At 46.4% G+C, this 24,408-nt stretch overlaps 3 protein-coding genes across 8 annotated transcripts; 2 read left to right on the top strand and 1 right to left on the bottom strand.

The window, feature by feature from the left end:
- Positions 1 to 357: 357 nt before the first annotated feature.
- TPM4 (tropomyosin 4) lies at positions 358 to 9,940 on the top strand. Of its 5 annotated transcripts, none has more exons than XM_075444419.1 (9): positions 358 to 669; positions 3,084 to 3,209; positions 6,213 to 6,346; positions 6,642 to 6,759; positions 7,096 to 7,166; positions 7,414 to 7,489; positions 8,111 to 8,173; positions 8,253 to 8,322; positions 9,577 to 9,940. In XM_075444419.1, exons 1-9 carry the CDS (start codon positions 556 to 558, stop codon positions 9,657 to 9,659), a joined length of 855 nt encoding a protein of 284 aa, XP_075300534.1. In that variant the 5' UTR covers positions 358 to 555; the 3' UTR covers positions 9,660 to 9,940. The 5 variants fall into 5 exon arrangements, 4 of the variants coding, with proteins under 4 accessions (XP_075300534.1, XP_009931273.1, XP_075300537.1 ...); XM_009932971.2 differs by lacking the exon at positions 9,577 to 9,940 and adding an exon at positions 8,872 to 9,087; XM_075444422.1 differs by lacking the exons at positions 358 to 669; positions 3,084 to 3,209; positions 9,577 to 9,940 and adding exons at positions 3,485 to 3,681; positions 3,955 to 4,178; positions 8,872 to 9,087.
- Positions 9,941 to 10,276: 336 nt separating this feature from the next.
- RAB8A (RAB8A, member RAS oncogene family) lies at positions 10,277 to 18,779 on the top strand. Its single transcript, XM_075444423.1, has 8 exons — positions 10,277 to 10,410; positions 10,770 to 10,830; positions 11,081 to 11,141; positions 11,486 to 11,563; positions 11,995 to 12,084; positions 12,749 to 12,814; positions 13,362 to 13,412; positions 14,359 to 18,779. The coding sequence occupies exons 1-8, from the start codon at positions 10,287 to 10,289 to the stop codon at positions 14,449 to 14,451; spliced, it is 624 nt and encodes a 207-aa protein (XP_075300538.1). The 5' UTR covers positions 10,277 to 10,286; the 3' UTR covers positions 14,452 to 18,779.
- CIB3 (calcium and integrin binding family member 3) lies at positions 18,746 to 23,740 on the bottom strand. Of its 2 annotated transcripts, XM_009933084.2 has the most exons (6): positions 23,690 to 23,740; positions 23,228 to 23,262; positions 21,379 to 21,490; positions 20,912 to 21,059; positions 19,771 to 19,966; positions 18,746 to 19,284 (listed from the first exon to the last, which is right to left on the bottom strand). In XM_009933084.2, the coding sequence occupies exons 1-6, from the start codon at positions 23,738 to 23,740 to the stop codon at positions 19,263 to 19,265; spliced, it is 564 nt and encodes a 187-aa protein (XP_009931386.2). In that variant the 3' UTR covers positions 18,746 to 19,262. The 2 variants fall into 2 exon arrangements, with proteins under 2 accessions (XP_009931386.2, XP_009931466.2); XM_009933164.2 differs by lacking the exons at positions 21,379 to 21,490; positions 23,228 to 23,262.
- Positions 23,741 to 24,408: the final 668 nt, after the last annotated feature.

Raw genomic sequence — 24,408 nt, 5'->3', positions numbered from 1 at the left:
CATAAACTTAGCTACCTCGTAAGTGTAGACCTTTATTTTATACATAGATTTATTTTGGAGTAATCCAAAAAGAACCTTCCCTTTCCTTCATTAGTCTTATGCCATTGTTACTGGAAGCCAAGCCATCCCCATAGATCTACTGGGCTGTTTAATTGCTCTGCAAACACAGAGGGGTGCTAATAAGCTTGCTTTCAAGCATGTGTCATACGTCAACACTTTTGCTTCTGTCAGAAGCTTAAAAATGGAAACAGTTCTCTCTTTAAGAAAACAGGACCCAAATAAGGAGATGATGGAGTGGTGAAGATTCCTCTAGTGAGTCTGTTCCAGCTCATTCCTTAGAAAGGCTGTATACGAAAGATCAGAGAAGAGGCCAATAGATATGGGTTTTGTCCAGGGGTCTCTGGCTTTAAAGCTCTCTGCAACCACTTGAGCTCATTTTCCCGGTGACTTGGCTGGGTGCAACTTCTTTCTCTGCCCAAGCTGTTAAAAATCTAAAACTTTACCCTTCGGAATTCTTTCAGTTGCGTGACAGATACAACCTATCCCTTAGCAAAAATGGAAGCTATCAAGAAAAAGATGCAGATGTTGAAGTTAGACAAGGAGAATGCCATTGACAGAGCAGAGCAGGCTGAAACAGATAAGAAGGCAGCTGAGGACAAATGCAAACAGGTAAGCAGAAATAAAATCACTGATTGTGTACGCGCTGTGGAAGGAAGTGTAACAAAATACTATGTTGCAACTTTCTGATTCAGAAAACAAAATGAAGTTGGGTTTTCTGTTGATCTTCTTTTGAAGTCTTTTGCCTTTTTGTGATGTTACACTGATACAGCCAGGGCTGGGTATTAACTTCTCTTTTCAGCTATCTGAGTCTTTGCAAAATTAGCACTATCCACAGTTAAGAGTACTTTGTCAAAGTTTTCTTGAATCTTACGTAGTTGCCGTAATTTTCTTGTGCTTGTGATTCCATGGAAAAGGCCTTACATACTCAGAATCAATGCTGTATACCTTGAACACCTGTAGGACTAGTGTTAATGTCTCCTGGAGTCAGCTGTGTCTAAACATTAATTGAGCCTCTCCTTGAAGTTATTAATAAAGCTCACTTGACTTGTCCTTGGTATACAGAGCGCCCTTAGAGGTGCCAGCTGTAACTCAACAGGAGATATGTTGTATTATTTTTTTTGTTAAGAATAATCAGAAATATCTTAATTTGAAAGCTCTTCTTTTAACTGAATTTTAGTGATAACATTTTCATAGTCTTTCGCTTTTCAGTGGTTTTTATTCTGGGTGTCTACCTCATTTTCAAAACGATCTTGAAATGTAAGTTGATTACACTCAAGGTTCTCATAGCACTTCTTGTAAAATTACCATGTCTTTTTCTTTTACATCCTCTGAATGTGCCTGCCTCTACTACATCTTCCAGACTGCTGTAACACATTATTAGCATTCATTTAGCTAAATATTTCCTATGTTCAAGTTCAGTTTGAGATCCTAAACTTTCAACTGATCATCCATTTAGCTAAAGCAACAGGAAAATGTTTCCAAAAGGGTCAGCAGCTGCTGTCTTCCCCCTCCACCCCCAACATAAGGAGAACTACTTGTCTCTCCCGTGTCGTTACAGTAAGCTTCTACACACCGCCATGTGTTGTAGCCGCTGTTTCTTTCCTAGCTTCAGAGGAGCTGGTCAGATGCTGTGCTGTTGGGCTACAGTTTCCGCAGCTAATCTTTCTGCACTTCGTAACAGCCCCAGCAGAGTGTTACTCGGAGCAGTTACTGGGGATCGAATGCTTAGCCTTCCTTCACACTTAGTTATCAAAGGTGATTTCCTACAGTGACAAGTGACACACTTGTGGGAATTTTAAAGTATCTGTATGAGGGTAATTCACAATAAAAAGCTAAAAGAGAAAAATAAACATTTGATCCTACTCCTCTTTTCCAAATTGTCTCAGATTTTTCAGCTTGCTTTTTTTTAATGCAGGCACAGTACTGAAGTAGTGATTTTAATGTCGTGCACAAAGTAAGCATCACCTCCTTCATCCTTCTTCGTGTCACTCTGTTCAAGCATCCAAGCAAGCGTATTCAGGTCTCTCACCCGATCTTGTTGCTCTCAGTGAAAGTACAGCAAAGTAACAATGCTCAAGAACAGCAGGGCTACCAAAAATGTTAGAGCTGTTTTCGAAGCTAGCATGAAGAAAGTCAGTGCGCTAAAACACAAACTATTTTGAGTGAACTATTTTGATAGACTAAATTTACGTGAAGGCGGAACTAAATGGTTCAATCAGTTTCTCCACAGACTGAGCTGTTTTGTATTGCAAATGGAATGGTGGAGCAGATGGGTTCACAGGCGCACCCTTATCAGCAGCAAGCCTCCTGATAATGTAAATTCTTGAGGGAGCATGAGACAGTCTCCCGGCAGGCTATAAATAGTACCATTCCGGAGTACAATATGGATTTATATGGTATGGAGGAGAGAGTCTGAACCTCATGGTAGGATGGAGCGTACCTTGTTGGCCCACAATCGGCCATTGGAAGGGACCTCTGGAGGTCATCGAGTCCCACCTCCCTCTTACAGCAGGGTCTGTCGTGGGCCAGACCTGCTCCCTCCTGCTTCCAGGGTGTCAAGTTTGGTTTGACGTGTCTTGGAACAACGAGCAGCAGATGATGAGGGAACAACCATGCGGTTTTTCTAGCTGTACAGGAATCGAATAGTTTCCTAACAAACAGAAGGATGTAATTTTAAAACATTTATAATTATGCTGTAGAATTAACTGCTGCAGGGTGTTGTGGAGTCGAAAATAGAAATGAGGTGAAAAAGGGCTTATACCGAGTTACGTTTTAAACCAGATCCTGTGTGTGCAGGCAGGGAATGTTGTTCTGCAGCTGATAGGTTGTTGATGATCTTTCCCTGGCAACTGCTCCCAGTCCTTCTCAAACTACTTGCCCCAGCAGAACTTTGATCTGGTCTTTTGTGACTCTTTGCATGTTCTGTTAGGTTAAAACTAATAGTAAAGAGAGGTTTGAATCACATTAAACTGTAACTGATAGTACATCAGAATGCTCACTTTGGTTTTTTTCTCTCTGGAAAGGTAGAGGATGAGCTGGTAGCTCTGCAGAAGAAGCTGAAAGGAACTGAAGATGAGCTGGACAAGTACTCGGAGGCTCTCAAAGACGCCCAGGAAAAGCTAGAGCAGGCTGAAAAGAAGGCCACTGATGTACGTACCGACAGCTGGTATTTCCCTGTGGCTACGCTCTGTGTGTTTTGCAGCACGGATGATAAGAATCGCGGAGGATTTTTGTGCTGTAGTACTTTGATCGGGGGCCAGGAAGGGCAGAGTTGTGTTTGAGGTCCGTAGGTCTCCTGCCCGCTCTGCCGCGAGGCGCTGGGGCAGCTGTTCTGCGCCGGCTGCACGGTGCGTGCGGCTGCCCCGGGACCGGCACCACGCGGGGCTCGGCGGGTACCGGGGGGATTCGTCGCACTGCACCCCTCCGGGCTCCCCAAAACGGGGGGACGTGCGGGCGGGCGGGAGCTCTCCGGGGATGGTGACGTTGCCGTTAACCAAACCAGTGATCTTCCCGGGATCTGCTGTGGCCTGAGGATGCGGTTTGGCCCCAGCCACGCAGCAGGCTTTAAAACCGGCCCCGGCTCCCCAGCCCCGCGCCCGGGGCGTTTTGCTGTCAGGACGGGTAATGGTGGCTGCTCCGTGGCTCGGCGGGCCGGGAGGGCAGCGGGGACCGGCGGGCGGGGGGCCCTGGCAGCGGTGCGGGGACCGGCGGGCCCTGGCAGCCGCCCGCTGCCCCCATCGCGGAGCCCGGGCAGCGCGGGAGTCCCGCAGGCGGTGCGGTGCCGGGGCTGCGGCGGGGCCCCGCGCGATGCCGGGGGGGGTGGGGGGGGGCAGGGGCGGCCCCGGCGCTGCCTGAGCCGACTCCTCCGCGCGACGTCACCCCCTCCACCTCCAGCCGCGTGACGTCACCGGCCCATTGAAAGGCGCGGGGCCGCGCGCCGCCACGTGCAGCACCTCCGCGCCCTGCCCGCCGCCAGCGCCGCGCCCATGGCCGCGCCGAGCTCCCTGGAAGCGGTGAAGAGGAAGATCCAGTGCCTGCAGCAACAGGCGGATGAGGCGGAGGATCGCGCCCAGGTCCTCCAGCGGGAGCTGGACCTGGAACGGGACCTGCGGGAGAAAGTGAGACCGCCCGGGCTGCCTGCTCGCCTCTCTCGGTCGCTCTCTGCCGGGCTGCCCTGCTCCTTCCTTCCTGTCTCGGGCTCTCTCTCGCTGGGGCGCGCCCGGCTTCTCCCCCGCCGCGGGCGGGCGGCTCGGCTGCCTCCACCCCTCGGCTGCCCCCCTCGCTGCTCCGCTCCGCAAACTCCTCCGCGGGAGCCGCCGCGCCTCGCCCGCACCGTCCCGCGGGGGCACCGGGCGCGGCGGCGGAGGCTCCTCCCGGCTCTGGGGCCGTCGCGCTTCGGGGACGCTCCCTGCGGAAAAGGCGCTGCGAGCCCCGATCGGCATCGGGAAACGCTTACCGGCTTAATAGGAAATGGCTGTTTAATTAGGAAAAAGCGCTGCATGACAACGAGCGGGGAGTTCCCGCCTCTCGGCGCCGCACCGCTGGCTCCAGCACAGCTGGGAAATGTCCGAACCGCTGGAAAATAACTTTCCCTCCTGGTTTTCACAGAGAAATGAGAACTCTCCGCTAGCGTGCGGCTCTCCCGGGGCTGGACAGCTGGTTTCACTTAGATTTGTGGGTGATCAGCCTTCCCGGCATCTTCCTGCTATTTTATCACATGTCAGCGAGTTAGTTTTACCGTATAAGGACTGCGGGCTGCTTCTGGGAGAGGTGGAGCCAGACCGACTCCAGCTTCCCAGTGGCCCCATCTCCATAGCTTTGGAATCTCGCTTAATTAAAGTATGGCTTAAGAGAGCCCTGTCCAAAGGAAGGAGCCGCAGACTGCCACACAACAGATGCCCGTTTTCTACATGATCGATGCCTTGTGTGTCAGTCGAGAAAGTTAAACACACAGCATTGGGTAGAAAACAAAGGAAATGCTGGGTAATTTAAGAGCAGAGGAATCCTGGGTCGGCTTCCACTTGGATCGGCCACTGAAACCCCGTCCAAGGTGGTGCAGCCGTGAATGGAAACCACTTCCTCCCGCTGAGGAGGAGCGGTCAGTCACCACACTTGAGAAGCTGCAGCAAAACACATATTTTTCAAAGTGTTTAACATAAAGCATAAAACAATTGCCCTTCCTGGTTCCATAGCCCATAAAAGTGGGGTTTTGTAGAAAAAAAAAAGTTAATCTTACACACAGCAATCATGCTCCGATTTGGGGACAGCTAAGCGCGCAAACCTAGCAGTTTAGACTAAAGTAGGGCTTTATTTTCTTTCAAGTAACAAGCAGTTAAAGGAAGGTTTATCTTAAACCCAATGAATTTATGGACACCCATTTGGTCCTGTTGCATTTCTCCCCACAGTCTCTCCATTTATTCTCTAGTCTGATTTTTAAACATTAATAGTGTTTCCATTTACTGTGCAGTTTATTCAATAATATATAAACAGATCTTATTATTAAGAAATTACTTCTGCCTAATTCCTTAAGTACCACAGGAAGCAATTAAAAAGGAGAGTGAACTTATTTTAAGAACATATCTAATTTTGCCCTATTTATGTTACAAAGACAACTGACTCTCCCATGCTGAGGCCGACTATCTGCCCAGCTGACTGTGTCACGATCATACAGCGTTTGCAGGCCCAGGAGCCCACAGTGGGTAATGGAGTGGCTGTAGCTGCAGCAGGGTGCTGCGACAGGATATTGCTGCAATCTGATGAAACCAAGAACAAAGAAATCGACTGTGGAGGTTTTGGAACAAGCCATTATGGAAACAGTTCAGTTTTTAGCTTTTCAGTTCAGTGAGTAGATCCAGCCCTGGGAAGAGATCTGCAAACAGTTCTCCGATGGCCATCGGGGTCGGATCCTTCCTTGGGCGGCAGGAATGCTAAGTACCATTCAGAGAGAAAGGCGTAGCACACGCTCTGTACCTTGACATTCCTGAGATGCCATAGCTTGAACAAACAAAAAGCAGAGACAGAAAGGTTCCCAGAGCCTCCCCGCGCACCCCAAGGAGAGGCCTCTGCAGTTTTAAGGAGCGAGCACTGGAGAGTCTGTCAGCCAGCGAGTGCCTTGCCCCTAACCCCGGCTCCGGGCGGTTGCATTCGGACAGGCCGAGGGCGAGGTGGCAGCGCTGAACAGACGGATCCAGCTAGTGGAAGAGGAGCTGGATCGTGCCCAAGAACGGCTGGCCACGGCCTTGCAGAAACTGGAGGAGGCTGAGAAAGCAGCGGATGAGAGCGAGAGGTGCGTTTCCTTTTCTTCTTTTTTCTTTCTTTGTAAAAAATAGAATATATATGAATAAAATATCCCTGTATAATTTATTATCTGCAGGTGCTGATGTGCACTGCAGGTCAGACACCCAGAACCAGAGGTGTCTTTTTTAAAAGCTTAAATGAGTAATTCTGTTAGCCTCAAAGAAAACAACAGTATGGCCATCATGGGCCACTTCTGGGTTACAAACACTGAATTCCCCTTTAGGACCTTTGAGATCAAACTGCTAAAATGCCTCTACATTAAACACACTCTCTGACTTCTGCAGAGGAATGAAGGTTATTGAGAACAGAGCAATGAAAGATGAAGAGAAAATGGAAATTCAGGAAATGCAGCTGAAGGAGGCCAAGCACATTGCTGAAGAAGCTGACCGCAAGTATGAAGAGGTAAAAGGGATAAGGAAATGATTAAACCTAGGGCAGAACCGTGAACAGCTTTGTTGCTTTGCAGTTGAGTCACTCTTTACGCGTTTCACTGTGTGATGGTTCGACTTCAGAACGTTCCCAAAACGGAGTAAATTTAGTAGCAACTGTAGCAGCACCTTAGATACTCAATGCTAGGAACACTGCAAAATCTAATTTATTTGGGGAAGAAGTCTCGTGTCCGTGCATGTGGGTTTTAATCTAATTTCACGGTTCAGAAGGAAGGCACGAGCACAGTGCTTTGAGAGAAACGTGTGAGACGTTACCGAGTGGCCTGGTACAGCTCCCGTCCCTTTGCAGGTCGCCCGTAAACTGGTTATTTTGGAGGGTGAACTGGAACGAGCTGAAGAGCGTGCAGAGGTGTCCGAAGTGTGAGTAACTTCCTTTACAGGGAAGCCGTTCAGAATACAGCGAAGGCCGAGGCTGTATTTCGCTAGCAAAATCTGCGGCTGGTGGGCAGGCACGTAGCATATGTAGAAAAGCTTTTTTGTACCCTAAGAACCCAGGTTTTTCATTCCAGACTTAATAATTGTAATTACTTCATCCCTTGTGTTTTTAGATTTCTTGAAAATTAAATGAAGTCATGACCGTAGTAATTTACACTTTTTTTTCCTATAGTAAATGTAGCGACCTTGAAGAGGAGTTGAAGAACGTCACCAATAACCTGAAGTCTTTGGAAGCTCAGTCGGAAAAGGTTGGTTCTTTCCATAAACTACAGGACAGGGGCAAAGTCAAAACTTGGAAATAAAATTCATAGAAATAATCCAGAAATACAAAGAAAGCGAAGGGGTTTAGCCGACTGTAACAGAGCCGGTTGGTAACGCCGAATCAGTCCTGCCCAAACCCAAGTCCGGAATCCGGTCATGACCTGCAACGCTGCTTCAAGCCCAGACCCAGCGTTCCCCACACCAGGATGCTGCTGCCTGCTCTCGGGTTGCTGATCCTGCGCGTTGTGCGGCTTTTGCCCTCTTCATAAGGAAACCTGTTCAACCTGCTGCTTCCATTACACGGTTGTGTCTGGCTGGTCCGCGTGGGAATGGAGGCTCCACGTTCTCTGGCGCGTTCCGCTGCTTTGCACCGCACAAGGTGAGCCCTTTAGGGGCTGAGACGACGCCCGAAGGAACCTGGGCATCCCCAGTCTTGACACGATGGTTTGTGAGCCAGAGCCCGAAACGTCCTGGTGAAGAGGAGGAACGTAGGGGAGGGGTGTTTGCAGCTGCTGGAAAGGAAAAGGGGTTATAAATAGGTCGCGGTTTCATAAACATTTATCATTGTTCCTACAGCTTCCCTTAAAGAGTGTTTATTGTTTCCACAGTACTCGGAAAAAGAAGATAAATACGAAGAAGAAATCAAGATTCTCTCTGACAAGCTCAAAGAAGTAAGTTTGCCCATCCCCAAACCGTATTTTGGCACCATGTTTAGAACAGCACCCAGTTACTGTATTTAATTTTTTTTAGGCTGAAACGCGTGCTGAATTTGCAGAGAGAACAGTTGCCAAACTGGAAAAGTCTATTGATGACCTGGAAGGTAGGAAATTTCTCGAGTTTCATTTACAAGTGGCCAGCTTCAAATCGGGAAACGAAACTCTCGGAGTCGGTACTAGATTTTGCTGGGAAAGGGCAGGAGTGCTCGCCAGGCGCCTTGGTGGCTGGGCGCGAGGTGTCCGCTGGACGCGTCTGTCCCGCGCGGCACCTCCTGCCCCGGGGAGGCTTTCCTGCAGGACGTCCCCTCTCCACCAGCTGAGGTGATGGCCTGGGCTTGGCCACCTCACGGTCGGTGGGCTCAGGGCCGCTTTCAGTTCAGAGCCAGATCACAGCCCTGCTTACTCCAATTACTGAAAAATAATTGAGAGGTTAAAAAACTGGAAATGTAGGTGAAGCTTCCACCCTGGCAGCTGGGTGGACTTCTTGCTTTCCCACCAACACTCAACTACGCATCTCTCTTCTTCTTGTTCCTCCCCAACTGCTCTGGCTGCTGCCTCCTGCCTGTCTGCGCGTCTCCCGCTCTGCGCCTCTCCTCTCGACTGCTCCTCTGCGTTTCTTGCTGAATGATGCCTCCTGCCCTCGGGACCGGCAGACGAGCTGTACGCTCAGAAGCTGAAGTACAAAGCCATCAGCGAGGAGCTCGACCATGCTCTCAATGACATGACCTCGCTGTGAGCGCGCCTGCGCGGGGCCGCTCCGCCTCGCTCCGTTCTTACGCTTTTCTTGCCTGCAATCCCTGTCGCTCTTGCGCAGCTTCCACAAGCGATCCTTCCGCCTCCTCTGTAAGAACTGAGCTCAATAAAAACAACGTTCCTCTACCTTTCAGCTTTTGGGGTTTATTTGCTTGTAATCCACCAGTGGTGACACTGAACGTTCGTCCAGCCCCTCGTGCTGGGGACGGGCAGATGCGGTCAGCGGGGCAGGACCCAGCGCGCGGGCAGACGCCCGAATCTGGTGTTGCCAACGATGCGCACGGCAGCAAAAAGCTCCGAGTGCTCTCGGTGCGCAGCCGTGCTCCACCTGCCCCGCTAAGACCACTTAGGACAGCGAGAACCCCGAAGGACCCGTCCTGTAAATCACACCTTAAGTCAGAACACGGGTCTGCCACGTGACACGTAAAATGTGTCCAACAGCCTCGCTGAATTCGAGCGATTACCAAATAAATTTGCCCCATTTTGCGGACGCAGTTCTAGCGTTGTCCTGAGCGCGGCGGTAAGGAGTCGCGGGTTTTGGTTAACGAGAAGCACTGGACGCCACCGCGCGGCTCAAGTCTTGGTTTTTGTTTCTCTCTCACTAGAAAAACTGGCTCAGGCGAAGGAGGAGAACCTGGGGCTGCACCAGACACTGGACCAGACGCTGAACGAGCTGAACTGTATATGACCCGCGCCCGGCGCCGCAGCCTGATGCCGCTCTGCATTGCCCGCACCACCCCTGCGCCCTCAGAGCCGCCAGCGGTGGCTCTGGCCGTGGCCCGGGGCAGCCTCCAGCCCTCGGCACGCTGCAGCCGCTGCCGACGCTCCTGCAGCATGCGGGAGAGCGGGGGCCGCGCCCGGGCGGCACGCATCGCCCTCGGGTTGCGCTGCCGCAGGTCATGGCGCACACGGCCGCCGCCCTCCCTCGCGGTGACGAGCCGCCCGCGCACCGACCCCGGCAGAGCTGCTCCTGACGTTTCGTATTAAACTTTCTCAAGTACCGAGGTCTCCGCCTGGTCTGTGCGTGGCGCTGCCCTTCGCGTGACGTCACGAGCCAGCGGGCAGGCAAAGACGTGACGTCACTCCCCCACCGCCCGCCCTCGCCTCGCGCTCGAGGCGCCGCCGCACGCGCCTGCCGCCCTCAGCAGGAAGTGACGCTCGGCCGCGCAGGCGCAGCGGGAGCTTCCTGCCGGGCTCTGCGGTGACGCGCGGTGCCCTCGGCCAATAAGCGCGCGGAGGGCGGTGATGGGCAGCGGGCTCGGCCCGTGAGGCGGCGCGGGGGGCGGGCGCGGCCGGAGGGGCGGCGCCCGCGAACATGGCGAAGACGTACGACTACCTGTTCAAGCTGCTGCTCATCGGCGACTCGGGCGTGGGGAAGACGTGCGCGCTCTTCCGCTTCTCCGAGGACGCCTTCAACGCCACCTTCATCTCCACCATCGGTGAGGGCCGGGCCTGCGGGCCTGGGGGCGGCTCGCTCCCCCCGCAGCCGCTCGCTCCCGCCCCGGGACGCGCCGCGGAGGGGTCCCGTTCCCCGCCGTGGCGGGCGGCTCCCGCGCTGCCGGGGCTCGGTGCCGGGTGGGCGCTGGGGGCCCGGCCCGGCCCTGCGGCCCCGGCTCGGCTCCGGCTGCCGCCGCTTCCCGGAGCTCGGCGCGGGTCGCTCCTGGCTGCGCTGCTGGGCCGGGGCCGCGGCGGCTCCTCGTCCCCCGGCGGGCTGTGCCGGGAGAGCGCGGGGCGGAGGGGGGAGGCTGCCTTCGGGCTCGGCGGGAACGCGGGGTGATCGAGCTGCTTCTCTTCTCAGGTATTGATTTTAAAATTAGAACCATAGAGCTGGACGGCAAGAGAATTAAACTGCAGATCTGGTAAGAGTCCGCTGCTCGGGCTGCCCGCGTCGGGGCCTGGTCGTGGGGCGGCGAGGAGGGCGTCGCGGGGCGGCGGTGCGATCGTTAGGGCTTCGCTCCGGTTGCGGTCTTCCCGTACCTGAGAAACCGAAGGACAGCGCTAGTTCGCCTGCAGACCGGTTCAGCAGTACGTAACGGAAGCTGCGGTGGCTTTGGCTCGCACGCGATGGCGCAGGCGGCTCGCTGAGCGCCCGCATTCTCTCTGTTGCAGGGACACCGCCGGGCAGGAGCGATTCCGAACCATCACAACCGCCTACTACCGCGGAGCCATGGTAGGAGCGGCGCGGGCTACCGGGCGGTTCAGCTCTCGCAGCCGGAGCGGCAGGGTGTCGCGTGGAGCGCGTGCGGCTGTCTGCTGCGCTGAGCCAAAGGCACAAAGCGCGTACGGCCGTGCTGGGACAGCGTGGGGGCTCCTAGAGGCAGCCTCCCCCTATGGCTCACTCTATAAATACGCGTCCCGCACACTTTATCTAGCAGGGCATAAACTGCAATGAAGTGTTATGTAGAACTGTTTTAAAAACAGTCTTTGTTAAGTTGCTCTGTGCTCTGGATGAGTCTTTAACTGTTGCCTAAACTGATGCTGGCTGAAACAATCTCTCTCCTTCTGAATTTTTAGGGGATCATGTTAGTCTATGACATCACCAATGAAAAATCTTTTGAAAATATTCGGAACTGGGTCAGGAATATTGAAGAGGTAATTTCTGTGTTTACTTACTGAATATTGAAGACGCTGTTTCTTCCTCCAAAAGTTGAAACTTAATTGCTTCGGAAGTGTGAAGTTTCTTTTGAATTCATGTGCTGGAGGGTGCTTGGAAAATACGTGCAATGAAAATCCGTAATAACTCCTGGAGCGTCTTGGGTTCACTGTGCTGGCACACGAGAGCCAGCGGTGGGGACGAGGGGACGCAGAGGAGGATGTTTTCCTGCCATGAGAAGTGACACAGTAGCTGGCGTTGTGCAGGACTCGCACTGGGATGAGGGGGTTGGGGGAGCCTGTCAGTCTGCGGAAGATGCTTAGCACCAGCATCTCCGTGTTGAGAACTTGCTGTGTGCTTCATCTTTTTGACAATATCTGTCTAAAAACACCCAAGCCAAAGTCCTTTCTTTGGTCTGTTTCTATCTCAGCACGCCTCTCCAGATGTGGAAAAAATGATCCTCGGGAACAAATGTGATGCAAATGACAAGCGACAAGTTTCTAGAGAGCAGGGGGAGAAGGTGAGTGCCGTAGCTGTAACGTGTTTCAACTGAGACTTTTCAGAGCACGAAACCGGCGCTGGTTGCTGTCTGTGTGCTCCTCCGGTGCCGTGGCGCTGCTCCCAGGCGGAGCCGTGGGACGTTTCCCAAGGTGTAGGTGCAGTACGTGTCCCCGCTCTGCCGCAAAGCTGAGTCTGTGGTGAGAATTCCTGTCGATGGTCTGGTCAGGGGCTGTTAGGGGCAAAGCAACGAGCTGGCTCTTTTCTTAGCAAGAGGAGGAAAAAGCATGCTAGAGTTGAAGATTTAGGAAACGTCTCTTTTTGGCTGGAAGACGAGGCAGACAGGATTGTCTTTTCTGGCGTTAGGTGTTACTTAGTCAAGGTAGAGAAGGTGCCGCTACACCCTGCAGATGTTACAACGCTGACAAGATATCTATGGAAAAAAAGAACGAAAGACAAAAGAGCAGATTAAAACGTGTGCAGAGTGTGAGACCGCAGAACAAAGCCCAGTAAGAGCAGATGCTAACGGGAGTGAGATCGACTTGCTGATTTTTGCAAATTGTTCTGCGTGAGTAAGTCCCTGAGCTGCTGTGAATTGTGCCGGGAGGGGCAGGTCCTGCGCGGTCGGTTGTATTGAGAGCTGTTCCCGGAGCTACCCAGCTAACATCAAACCTGCTTTTGTTCAGCTTGCCGCAAGTTTTGGAATTAAATTTATGGAGACCAGTGCAAAAGCTAATATAAACATAGAGAATGTAAGTACCGTAACCTTTCTCTTCTATTTATTGTCTTATTTGTGCAAATCAGCAGTAAGAACGCTTGCCCGTCCGGCTGGATGCAAAACTCTGTTTTTAGATGCTTCGGATGGGCTGTTATGTCTGTATCCATGCGTTCTGCGGAGGCTTTGTCCGACTGAATGGTTTTGTGTGGCGCTCGGAGCGTAACACAAGGGTGTCACAGCAACCCGCGTTAGAGCGGCGCGCTGGAAGACCCGGCTGAGGTCTGCGCGTTCAGTGATGGCGCTGATGAAGGGCGACCTTCTGCCGCACCGTGAGCCGTGGGGTGCGTGCCCTTGGGGCTGTCGGGCTTGGAAAGGAGGTGGTGGAGTTAGGAAAGGTGCAGAGGAAGACAGGGAAGGAGCATTAAAACCGAACTGGGGGGGGGGGGGCAGAAACCTGAAAGCCTGACATTCTTCAGGAGTTCAGTGTGTGTAGAAACTTGGGAAGGCAGCTTATTACTACACAAAAATGTTAGAACACATTTTATTAGCCATGCAACACTTAACTGTTCTACTCGTCACAGGCATTTTTCACTCTTGCAAGAGATATCAAAGCAAAAATGGACAAGAAGTTGGTGAGTGACCTTTACTTCATCCACGCGGTATTTAAACAGGAGAAAAGACCCAGCAAAAGCCAAAAAGCAGGCGCTGTTTCACGGCGTATGAAAAATACTTTGTGCTCACTTTCATGGGGGATGCACTGAAAGCTGGAGACGTTTAGTTTTAGTTTTGTCAAGCTACGCTCTGACCTTGGCTTATGAACAATTGTCTCTGCATTTCAGGAGCTGGCTGCCGTGGCTGGGGTTTTCTAAATAAAATGATCTTTTGTTTGTTTTATGGAAAGTCAAGGGAGTGGTAGAGCAGTTTGATATTTCTTGCTCTTGCAGTCTGAAAAACAGAATCGTATAAATGAGACCTATGGGAGGCCCACCCCATACTGCAGGGCAGTCCTCAAACTAGTATGCTTAAAAATCGGTAAAGAGCTACATTTTTTGATAACTTTTGTGAAAGTGTTCTGAGAAATGATTTGGTTATCTCTTGTACGACAAAAGAACATATATTGACGTCAGCTTGTTCCTTACGAAGTGAAGCGAACAAAGGTTCCTTCTGCTTCCACTGAGCGTTGTCCCTTCGCATGGCCAGACGCGTGCCGATGGAGCGGTGATACTTTGGGTCTTGCTGACCATTCCGAAGTGTTTCAGCAAGAGCCAACTGTGTCCTGTAAATTCTTTTTTTTTTTTTTTTCCTCTCCACTGTCTTTGAGTTTATAGAAAGAACAACAGGCACGGTGCGTGTTCATTGAAGCCGAAAGTAGCAGATGCCGTTCTCTGGCTGCTCGTAGTGGCAGATGTAAGGCTCAAGTAAATGAGTGAAGACTCCTGTTGATTTTTACTAACGGGTTTTGCATATGGCAGGGTTGATTCCACAAAAAGAACAGACGAAGTAGGGGTGCTAGATCTTACAACGATGCTGAAAGCTGTAAAGTATACTTAAGTAACTTAATATTGTTTGCATCTTCAGGAAGGCAATAGCCCGCAAGGCAGCAACCAGGGAGTCAAAATCACACCAGACCAGCAAAAGAAAAGCAGCTTTTTCCGATGTGTTCTTCTGTGAGGGACACGGCCTTAAGCTGAGCACCTGCTCAACGGGACTGGACTGTGCCTGTTCTGAGGGAGAGTTCCTCTGGCTGTGGACTTAGCATTTTCAGCATACCTTGTCACTTTGTGACCATCTGAGTAAGAAATTGTTTATTTTAGTAACTGTCTGACTCTTCAATTTTGGAGATGAAACAAGTTTATTTTTGTCAGATTGCCACTGGGCGTGCGCATTGTCTAGCAGAGGGAGGACAGATCAGATGTGACCTGTCATACAGCACCTTCGCTGACAGGCTTCAATCTTTTTGGTCTTGGCTGTGATGTATCCAAATTAGAAAGATTAAGTTCTGATCAAAATAAGAAACTGAAATGCCAACACTGATAAAGTACAGGTGTGTGTACATGATACATGTGCATACCCACGTCTGTAGGTGTGTGTAGAACAGCCGCATCAGAACATCAAACGCATGCGCTTACCTAAGCAGTACAGGCTCATACCTTTCCAGAAGGTAGAAGGAAGCTTTCTGCATCTCCACCTCTTTGCTACTACAGAGAAAATCCTTGATCTGCCTGTTAGTTACGCAGCTGCGTCGTTCTAGACAATCCGCAAGTACAATTGAGGTTTAAAAAAAAAAAAACCCTCCTCAAAGGAATCTATTTTTTTACAAAAACCAAAGTGTGCTGTAAATAGAATGGATCCTTACCACCCGGAATTACTTTAGCCATGTTAGACTTGACCGTGCTTAATTAAATACTCTGGACATTTAGAGACGTTTAACAGGGAGTGATGGCTACGACGAGTCCCACACGAGCGATCTGTTGTCTGCTCTTAGAGAAGCAGACCCTGGTTGGGCAGGGAGACTTGCTCAAAATTTGTACCATTACAGTGGGCGGCTTTTCCTCCTCTAGTTGGGAATGACTCCAGATCTGTCATGATGTAGTATGTAGTTATAAATTGTGACAAGAAAATGTATTGCACTGCTTCCAGTTGTGTGTTCTCATGCACACTCGCTCACATATGCAAATAAATGTTGCACATATGAACACTTTCTGAAAACAAACTTTTCTAAACTGAGATTTGCCTTGCTGCTGTGTATTGATCATTTCGGGATTCGAGCAGCAGCAAATCTCTTAATAGCGTGCATCAATGCAAACGATGTTTAGTCCTCAGTGGAAATATTCTATGTATTTATTCCGATAAACACAGTCTATTACATTCCGATTTATGAAATGTAACGGCCAGGTGAAGCTCTGAGGCAGCTGACTGCTCTCTGTTCGGAGGCTGTAAGCCTGACTCTGAATGAGGCTGACAAAAGGAGCCAGTAGGAGCCATCTACTTCAAAATCTGCTGTCGAGTGCTTGGAATTACGCTGTATTTAATTCAAGTGAACATATCAGCTGTGTCCTGCAACTCACTGGAATTGTTAACATGCTTTGTTTACATTGACAACTGCACTTAAGGGTAAAATTAAAGCTGATTTTAAAGTTAATGAATTTACTCACCAGTTTTGTTTTCTTCAGGTTTGTGGTATTACATTCTGGCCTCAAAGTAGCACTCGTAAATGTTACTGTACTTAAAGATCTATTAGATTCGTAATTAAACTTTAAAAATCTGCAGCATGCAATTGGGCTTAACAGGAATGTTGCCTGTTTTTCTAAAATGGAAAAAGGAAATTTTACTGTGTAAGTTACTGGTTTATAAAAATACATTTTATATGCTACCCATCTTCCTTTCATTTTTTAATATCTAGCAGATCACAGTGAGCTCTGTTCGTGATTAAAATCGTACGTAAAGCTTTCTTCTAACCAGAACCTTATGATGGTTTTTTTGTTGTTGTTTACTTGTGGCTTTCTAGTGTGAGGACTTGGTGAGTGTGCACCGTAGTGGATTACACGCAGATGTATTGGTAGGGTAAGATCATGTTAACCTACCGAAGAGCCTTCTAGTCAGTATGTGCTTCAAAGTGTTAGTTGTTACAGAGCTACGGGCAGGCCAAGCCACGCATCTATCGAGATAAGGATTCTTTTAAAGAAAGACTTTGTGTGTGCTTCAAGAAATTATTGAGGCAGGATTGGGGAGGTGATTAAGGCATGGTCTGAATGTTGTTTTCCTACACAAAGCAGATCTGTTTAATGATTTGTTTCTGGCTTAGCAGTAAATGTGGATTGTCTCACATCCATCCTTCTTCTTTAATATAGCCAGATGTTGCAGCCGGAGTTATTTTTCGAAGTGACTGGAAAAATAAGCAGCTAGTCTAGCTTGATCTCTTGGGCTGTCCACCACGATACTGGGTATTGCCTGTTGACAGTATCTAAATCGATGATAACTCATCTTGGGATGAGAAAGCAAACCATGTTAATTTACAAGGGGATAAAATTTGAAGGATGGAATTGTGTTTTTCACTCCTCATTTTCTAGATCTGAAGTTACTCTTTGGCATTCAGAGCTAACTCTGTACATTAATAGCTTTTGTTTAAACTTATGCTGGTTGTTGCACATGTTTATGTACCTAATTTATAGCATGATTTCCTTTTATGAAATGATTGGGTTTACTCAATGAACAACTACTTTATTGCCCAATCTCAGGAAGTTTCATGCAGTTACTGTGACTACAGTCATCACTGTACTTCAAGGGTATACAGACTCTACACAGAAGTTCAATCAGTGTAAGCAATATGAAACCTAAAATGCAAATGTAAGACAGGAAAGGGTTAAAGACACTGCAGTTGCATGTATTCTTGGCCATGTGCCACTGAATATGGACACCAAATCTTCTGTAAGTACAATATGTAGCTGACGTTTCCAGCACATAATTAAATTACTGTGGTTTTTAAGTATGAATGTTATGGAAAACACAATGATCGGAAGAGATACTGTGTAGTACATACAGTAATGTATTTATATGTAAGCTTTCTTTAAAAAAGAAAGAATCTGAAAATTTGATACAAAATTTGCAAAACTGAGGAACTGAAGTAGATACGGAAATCTAACAATGTGCTTACTACACATTCTCAGTGTCTAAACGCCACTAAAATTTCAGGAATTGAGTAACATTTGGTTTGTAGAGAAACAAACCCATTTTTGAGCATGTTCTCAAATTCCCTTACTTCAATGAGGATCATAGAATTCTGTGGTTGACCTTGGTTTTGAGGCTGGTTGTGATATTTCAGATTGTCTTCACCCTTTGAGGTGTGTAGGCCTGTCAGTAGCTCATCTGTCAATAAATGGTGGAGCTGCAGTTTTAACACATTGTGTAGGTCCTATGCTGATGGGCAGCTGTAACGTTCCGTGACATCGGAGCCTGATGCCAGCATCAGACTTTCAGCCTCAGATTTATAAATCCTATGGATTATTGTAAGTCTCTTTACTGCTGCTGAAAACTATTTGGTCTCTCCTTTCATGTGAGATGCTAGTCATCTCGCTGACAATTGTTAAGGGTTTTATTGTTGTGGTGGCAGTGTCTTTGGCTGATGATCATGCTCAAAAGCTACCGTGATTTCTTGTTCTCTTGGACTTGAAATGGCTGATGTTTGTGCTGGAGAGGAAACGGACAAACAGCTGCGTAGAGGATGGTCTCCTTTTGTACTAGAAGTTCATAGGGGTTGGGAAAGAATGATGACTGACTTCTGTCTTCATTTATAGATTAAATAAAGGATCTGTTCAATTGAACGTTAATGGTAACGTGCAGTCTGATTATTTCAGGCTGCCTTATTCTTTGACCCATCTCTTTCACTGATCATTGGAGATTTTGTTTCTGTAGCTAACACAAGTTTAGCGGGCTGGTCTCTCTAGCCTTTCTGCAGGAATCATATGCTCCATGTTGAGCGTGAGTTGGGACTTACGGCTTTGTTTTGAAGGGAACTTAATGCATCCCAATATTTTTTCAAAGAACTGTAAATTGTGTTTTTAGAATGACCACTTTTGGCTGCCACCCTTCCCACATTACAACTGCTTTCTTAAGCACTTCTCATTGATTTTCATGTTTGTATTAAAAACAAAACTGTTGTTTATTACAGTATATATGTTTTTACTCTGTTGTATGGGACCCTGAGCACTGCATAAATAAACTTCTTATGAAAAGAGAATTTTACAAACTTAGCTTGTCTGTCCTGTTCCTCATTCGTGCATATAGATTCTGTTGTGGAAAATAGGGTATTTCTAAAAATTTAAAAGAGGGACAGGAACCCAGAGTAGGCTCTTTTGTCCTTTAAAGTATGCTGAGTTTTCATATAAATTCTGAAATAGAGAATCCTGTACTTTTCAGAATTCTATATTCTTCTAACTAGGAGAACATCTTCTGAATCTGAGAATTCTATGTTCTTCTGGAAACTGTAATGGGTCTCTGTGGCACACTGGGAGAACAGCAAATTGATTCACTGGACCATTCATTAAGATTGTTAAAGCTGGTCAGAGGAGTTGCTTCTGCAATTTTGATTAACCGTAATGTTTTTGAAACTATTTTCAAGGGGGTTTTACTGCATAAGGCATTTTCTTAGGATTTTTTTTAGAAGCTATAATTTAATACAAGTTCTTTTACTACCTGGTGGTGTCTGAACTTAAATATTTCCCACCTCACTGTCTAGGCCAGATTTGCTCTAGCTGGGAGGGGAAATAGACATTTTGTTAAATTACAGGGAAGGCTTGTTGAAGAGCTTAATGAATTGTTCCTTTTAAAGAGGTAAACAAGAGACAGACTTCTCTGACTGGTTCAGTTACCAGAAATTGTCCTCTTTGGTCCTCTCGTTTTGCTCTCTCGTGGATGGTAATCACAGATGAAGTAATAGTTGTTGGAGGTTCAAGAAGCACTTCTGTCTACATGTTTCACTAGATTCAGATTCGAATGTGAAATGTGCTATTAAAAAAAGGAAGTAATGATCACTTATGTATCACTGTTCAAAGGGATTCACTACAGTTAATTCTAGGACTGTACAATAAAGTGGAAACTTTATTTTGCAAAGCACTTGCAAAGAATAGGTACATTAAATAAACACAAGATTTGGAGTGCTGCTTTGTGTAAGAAAGACATGCATCAGAAACCACATTAACACTATGTTACACATTGAGCTAATGGAGCCTAAGTGCTAATATTAACTTTTTCAGTTACTAGGACTTTTTGTCATGTAAAAAGTACATCGGAGGTTCAGAGAGCAAGGCAAGAAGCCTCCATGATTTTTCAAGCATCTGTTTTCCCAGTCTTTGCAGTGGGCACCTCTACTAGAAGGTGTAAGGGAAAAGTGGTGATTTGTAGTGGCTGAGGAGATGTAAAACACACACTTCCGAGACTTCTGCCAAAAAAGCTAAGAGCATTTTTGCGTTAGAAATTAAAAGCAAATATTACCTGAGGAAATCTGGAGCTCGTGTTATCATGTGCTGAAAGTCTTCCAAAGACAGCTTGCCATCATTGTCCACATCAGCTTCATAAATCACCTTTTCACATACAAGGCTAACTTCTTCTGGGGTAAGTTCATTTCGGGTTAATTTGTTAACAGTTTTCTGTAGGTCTGATTTGCATATGTAATCATCATTGTTGAAATCTGTCAAAGGCAATAAAATGAATTCAAAGTGACAAAAGTCAGCATTTTGTGTGGTTGACTGCCAAGACCTAATAGGAAGGGTTTGGTTCCCAGGCCATAATGTATTTGTATAAGCAGAAATTTCAAATCGGAAATTAAGTCTTGCAGTTATCCATATCTGCTTGTATAAAAATTCAATAACAAAATAAAAATCCTGGAATAATTTCTCCCTATCTTACATAAGGTTAACAATTGTAAATAGTTTAATGGCTAAACAGTTAACCATGATAAAATCGTTCTCGCAAATCACTACTACTGAACTAAACGCAAAAAATAGTGTGAAGTTAAAGGAAGAGAATGGGCTGCTCAGTTTTGGAGAGAGTTTACTTTTTTGACATCTTTGCTGAATCATGTACAGCTTAAATCACAAAAAAACATTGGTCGGTTTGTTTGATATATTGTTTGGCTTTCGCTGAGCATGAAAACAGTAACTGAAAATGGTACTGTTAAAAAAAAAAAAAACAACAAAAAACAAAAACCCCAACTTTATATTTGTCCTTGGAGAAAAATGCTAGAAGCGTGCTTCCCTGCCTCCCACCTCCCCTACCAAAACCACCTTACAGATTTCTGGGCAGCCAAATCCCTTGTGCTGCACTTTTCCAAGCAGCCCCTCAGACAGAAGTATTTCTAAAACGTTTATCAGCTCTTGAAAACTGCAGATAATTTCAGGTTGTAAATTTTGTAGTAAATTCTAATCCTAAATAAGTAAAAGAGCAGAGACAAAAGGATAAAGACAACCAGAAGTTTCTAGGAGAGAGAACAGGCATTCAAATGCAATGAAAAGAAAGGCTGTATTAAAAACATACCTAACTAGAAATCATTATGGTGGCAAAACGAGTATTTTTCATCCCTACGTGAAGCTGCAGGACTTCCCTAAAGTTTACTTTTTATGCATGTCTCACTCACCATAAATTTTAAAAGCATAATAAGCTTTCAAGTCTCTGGGAGCCATTTCACTCAGCACTGAAAACATGTCCAAAAAATCATCTAAAGTCATATTGCCGTCTCCGTTCTCTGAGAAGACCTCTGCTATCCTCTGGCGGAATGGGTTGTCCTTGGAAACAGAACACAGGAGCAGATAAGACACAACTGGAGCACGATTATTTTTGTTGCAACCCCTTTTTGGCAAATACTACCCTTCCTGCTGTTATGGTCTTGTCTAACGTTGTATCAGAGGCAGACACAGCTGCAGCCTTCGTGCAATTTCTAGGTGTTTTCAGGGAATCACTAGAAGCTTCCAGAAAGACTTTTGACTTCAACAGCCAAAATTTATTTGTATTTCAGCCTCCCAGCAATTAGTCCTGGATGAATTATTAAAAAAGGGGTAAACTGAAATGTGTCACTCGATTCTAGTTGTGTTCCTTGCTCTGTACCTTCAGCTCTGGCATGCTGCCAATGAGTTCATAGGGAAGTGTCACAGCTGGTTTATCTGTGTAGTCGAGCGGAACTAGCTGTGGGGCTAGATCCCGGTATCTGTAAAACAGTCTGAAATAGAAAGAGAGGCTTGTTTAGGGAACAAGTTATTTTGACCACTGAGAACAATGTGTTTGCCTTTTCCATATCATTCTTCACGCTTTGCACACTTTACCAGGTGGATGATACCAGTCACTAGATAACGTTTAGTACACTCCGTAGTTGTTGGTGGAAGAGACATTATTAAAAAGAACAAGATAGTGTAACTGGTGAAAAATACAAAGCTGTTATGCTGACAGAACAATTAGGTGAAAATGCTTACACAGCTCAGACAGCCAAACTGTTGGACACTCTATCTGAAAACAGATTCTGACAAAGTTTCAGATTTACTTCTACATTGCCAGCAATGGTATTCAGACATGTAGTGTGGTTATGATGTATGCGTTTATGATAACAAGGCACAAGACCTTCAACCTGAAGGTCCACTTTATCAGTTTCCAAACACACAAAAACTTGTGGCAAGGGAAAAGGGATCTGATTTCCACATCCGCAATGAATGTGACCAAAAATAATGGGCTTCAACTGCAGCATGAAAGATTCAGTTTAAATATCAATAAAACCCTGAATGGCTAAAGCCATGGGGGGGAAGAGAGATCTGGGACCAACTCTACCAATTTTCTATCCACCCCAAAGTATCTTCCTGTTTTTCCACAGAACTCTGGTTCAAGAGGCAGAAAATGTACATAATAATTTGAATGCATTCACCACTTTTTTCAGTGTGCTATTTGCTTCAGTTCTTGTGCTAGAATAAGGATCCCATTCACAGCTGTTATCAACAAAACAATAGGATGGAATTTTAAAAGGGATCCTTATCAATAATTAATGTCTTATTCATGACACAGTTATGGTTCTAGCCTCTATTTACGACATGGAATGGCAGACAGGTTTAAATTTCAATTATTACAGAACCATTCCTATTTTACCTTGTATAGAATTCACACACAGATACCAAGGTTCTAAAGAGGGACATACTCTGTACAAAACTGTCACTTGTGCTCTGTCCTGCAGAGAAATTAGCAAAAAATGTGTGATAACATCTTGAGAGATGCAGAAACTGAACACTTCCCTTTCTGTTAGTATGCCCAGTGGTTAGCAAAGGCAAATGCAACTTCAATATCATGTACATTACCATCTGGGTAGGTACTTTTTACGAGATGGAACAAGTTGAGGTTTTCAGCGAAGGCTCTCAGCCCCACATGCACAGAACCTGTCTTCATCAGATCCTGTTACTCTGTTAAACGGAGTGTTCAATGAGGTGTGTGAAGGCTTTGGGAAAAACGCACCTTGGAGTATCGGGATAATTATTTACGTGAAGACATGAAAAAAAGGTGAATAAAATTTGGCACAACCTTGAAGGTTTTCATAAAACAGGAAGAACAGGCAAAGGCAAAAACAGGCAAACAGGCAAGTATCCCAAAGAATAACAGTATACTTTGAAGCATTTGTCATAAAACAAGGTGAGGGGAACACGGATGTCACTGGCAAAGTAGGCACTAAAATATAACTTGTTACTTTTATTTCTGATAGAGAGACTGGTACCTTAATACAAAATTCAGAATTCTGGCTCAGTTTAAGATAGAAAACATAGGTTTTGTATATAAAAAAGCAACAAAAATGTTCCAATTGTCCAGAGCTATTGCTTTAAATTTGTGTGAATTCATTTAAAAATTATTTTAAAAAATATTTCACCCTGTGTAACCTGTGTTTATAGCAATCTCTTTACACACAAAATGCACACAGGAGACTCACCTCAGAATTTCTTTCCTTGTAAAGAATGTGCAGTCCTGGGAAATAAGAAAAGATACAACATGTAATGACAGTTTTTAGCATGCACTGGCCCAAACTTTTCCAGTACAGTGACTTAAATTGAGTTATATATATGTTGTAGTACTTATATATTATTTATATTACTAATATATTACTTCTATATATATGCTTATATTACTTATATATTACTTATATATTAATGTTATATTACTTATATATTACTTCTGTTGGGTTATATATATGTGGCCAAGCATTAAAACTCTTTGGCATATAATTAGGAGTATTTTATAACCCTTCTTCCTGATGTAAGAATCAAACTACGTTACTAAAATCGTTGCTGTAATTTAGTACTTCTGCTTAATAATTTTTAGAAGCGCTTGTTTTAAAAAAGCCCTCACCACTATTCCGTGTTCTGTCCAAACAGCCATTTAGTTTCTTTTATACCTGATATGCATCCAGTTGCTCTGGAGTGAAAATGGTTTGCTTGTTGCCCATCTCTAGCTCTGAATGCTGGGACTTGTCCCATCACTCTTTCCGCAAAGGCACCTTTATAGGAGGTCTGGATATTCAGTTATTAAAAGCTGCAACAATGAGGTTCAGGTACAGCAGAGGATCAAGTAACCCGCTGCCCTGTTCCACAGACTGCAGCGGATCGTGACAGCAGCGTTTCATCAAATCTTTCGTCTGGCTGCTTCAGGCTCTTATCCAGCAGCACTCACCCGTCTCCCGCGTGCACAGCAGACTCATGTTGCCGTGCTCAGCCAAAGAACTAAGAGCTGCTCGTTTGTGTCTTTGAAGGGAGCAGGTAGACTTCATGGATCATAATTTTTCTTTCCTTCAGATATGGTAAATTCCCTGATAGTTATGCATTTCTTCTTTAAGAATTAACACCAAATGCTAGAAATTAGTAACAGTGATGGTAACCCTCGTCCTTTCCTCTCGCTTTGCCCTATAATCCCGTCACACGCTAACGCTAATGGCGGTTTGTGCTGGAGGTGGTATCTATAAAGTCCGCTCGCTCCCTTTATTCTGCATTATCTGCTAATACACATCACCACTACCTGACGATTATTGGTGTGCCATGATACACATCTACTGATACATATATGGCCTTTACACTGAAAATACGTGTATGTAGTGCATACATGTGAACAGAAGTGTGG

This window comes from Opisthocomus hoazin, chromosome 27 (genome assembly GCF_030867145.1).
Source record: "Opisthocomus hoazin isolate bOpiHoa1 chromosome 27, bOpiHoa1.hap1, whole genome shotgun sequence".
In the NCBI taxonomy this organism is placed as follows: Eukaryota; Metazoa; Chordata; class Aves; order Opisthocomiformes; family Opisthocomidae; genus Opisthocomus; species Opisthocomus hoazin.
The sequence above is the reverse complement of the archived record's forward strand: the minus strand, read 5'-3'. Positions and strand labels throughout refer to the sequence as shown.

What these genes read in the sequence shown, in the direction of transcription:
- CIB3 (XM_009933084.2), bottom strand. Translation starts at nt 23,740, where the DNA reads ATGGGCAACAAGCAAACCATTTTCACTCCAGAGCAACTGGATGCATAT. An exon ending in ACAAGGAAAGAAATTCTGAG is followed by an intron (nt 21,491 to 23,227) that starts GTGAGTCTCCTG and finishes TTTCTATTTCAG; the next exon opens with ACTGTTTTACAGATACCGGG. An exon ending in GCAGCATGCCAGAGCTGAAG is followed by an intron (nt 21,060 to 21,378) that starts GTACAGAGCAAG and finishes TCTGTTTCCAAG; the next exon opens with GACAACCCATTCCGCCAGAG.
- TPM4 (XM_075444419.1), top strand. Translation starts at nt 556, where the DNA reads ATGGAAGCTATCAAGAAAAAGATGCAGATGTTGAAGTTAGACAAGGAG. An exon ending in TGGAAGCTCAGTCGGAAAAG is followed by an intron (nt 7,490 to 8,110) that starts GTTGGTTCTTTC and finishes TTGTTTCCACAG; the next exon opens with TACTCGGAAAAAGAAGATAA. An exon ending in GTCTATTGATGACCTGGAAG is followed by an intron (nt 8,323 to 9,576) that starts GTAGGAAATTTC and finishes CTCTCTCACTAG; the next exon opens with AAAAACTGGCTCAGGCGAAG.
- RAB8A (XM_075444423.1), top strand. Translation starts at nt 10,287, where the DNA reads ATGGCGAAGACGTACGACTACCTGTTCAAGCTGCTGCTCATCGGCGAC. An exon ending in AGAATTAAACTGCAGATCTG is followed by an intron (nt 10,831 to 11,080) that starts GTAAGAGTCCGC and finishes TCTCTGTTGCAG; the next exon opens with GGACACCGCCGGGCAGGAGC. An exon ending in CTAGAGAGCAGGGGGAGAAG is followed by an intron (nt 12,085 to 12,748) that starts GTGAGTGCCGTA and finishes GCTTTTGTTCAG; the next exon opens with CTTGCCGCAAGTTTTGGAAT.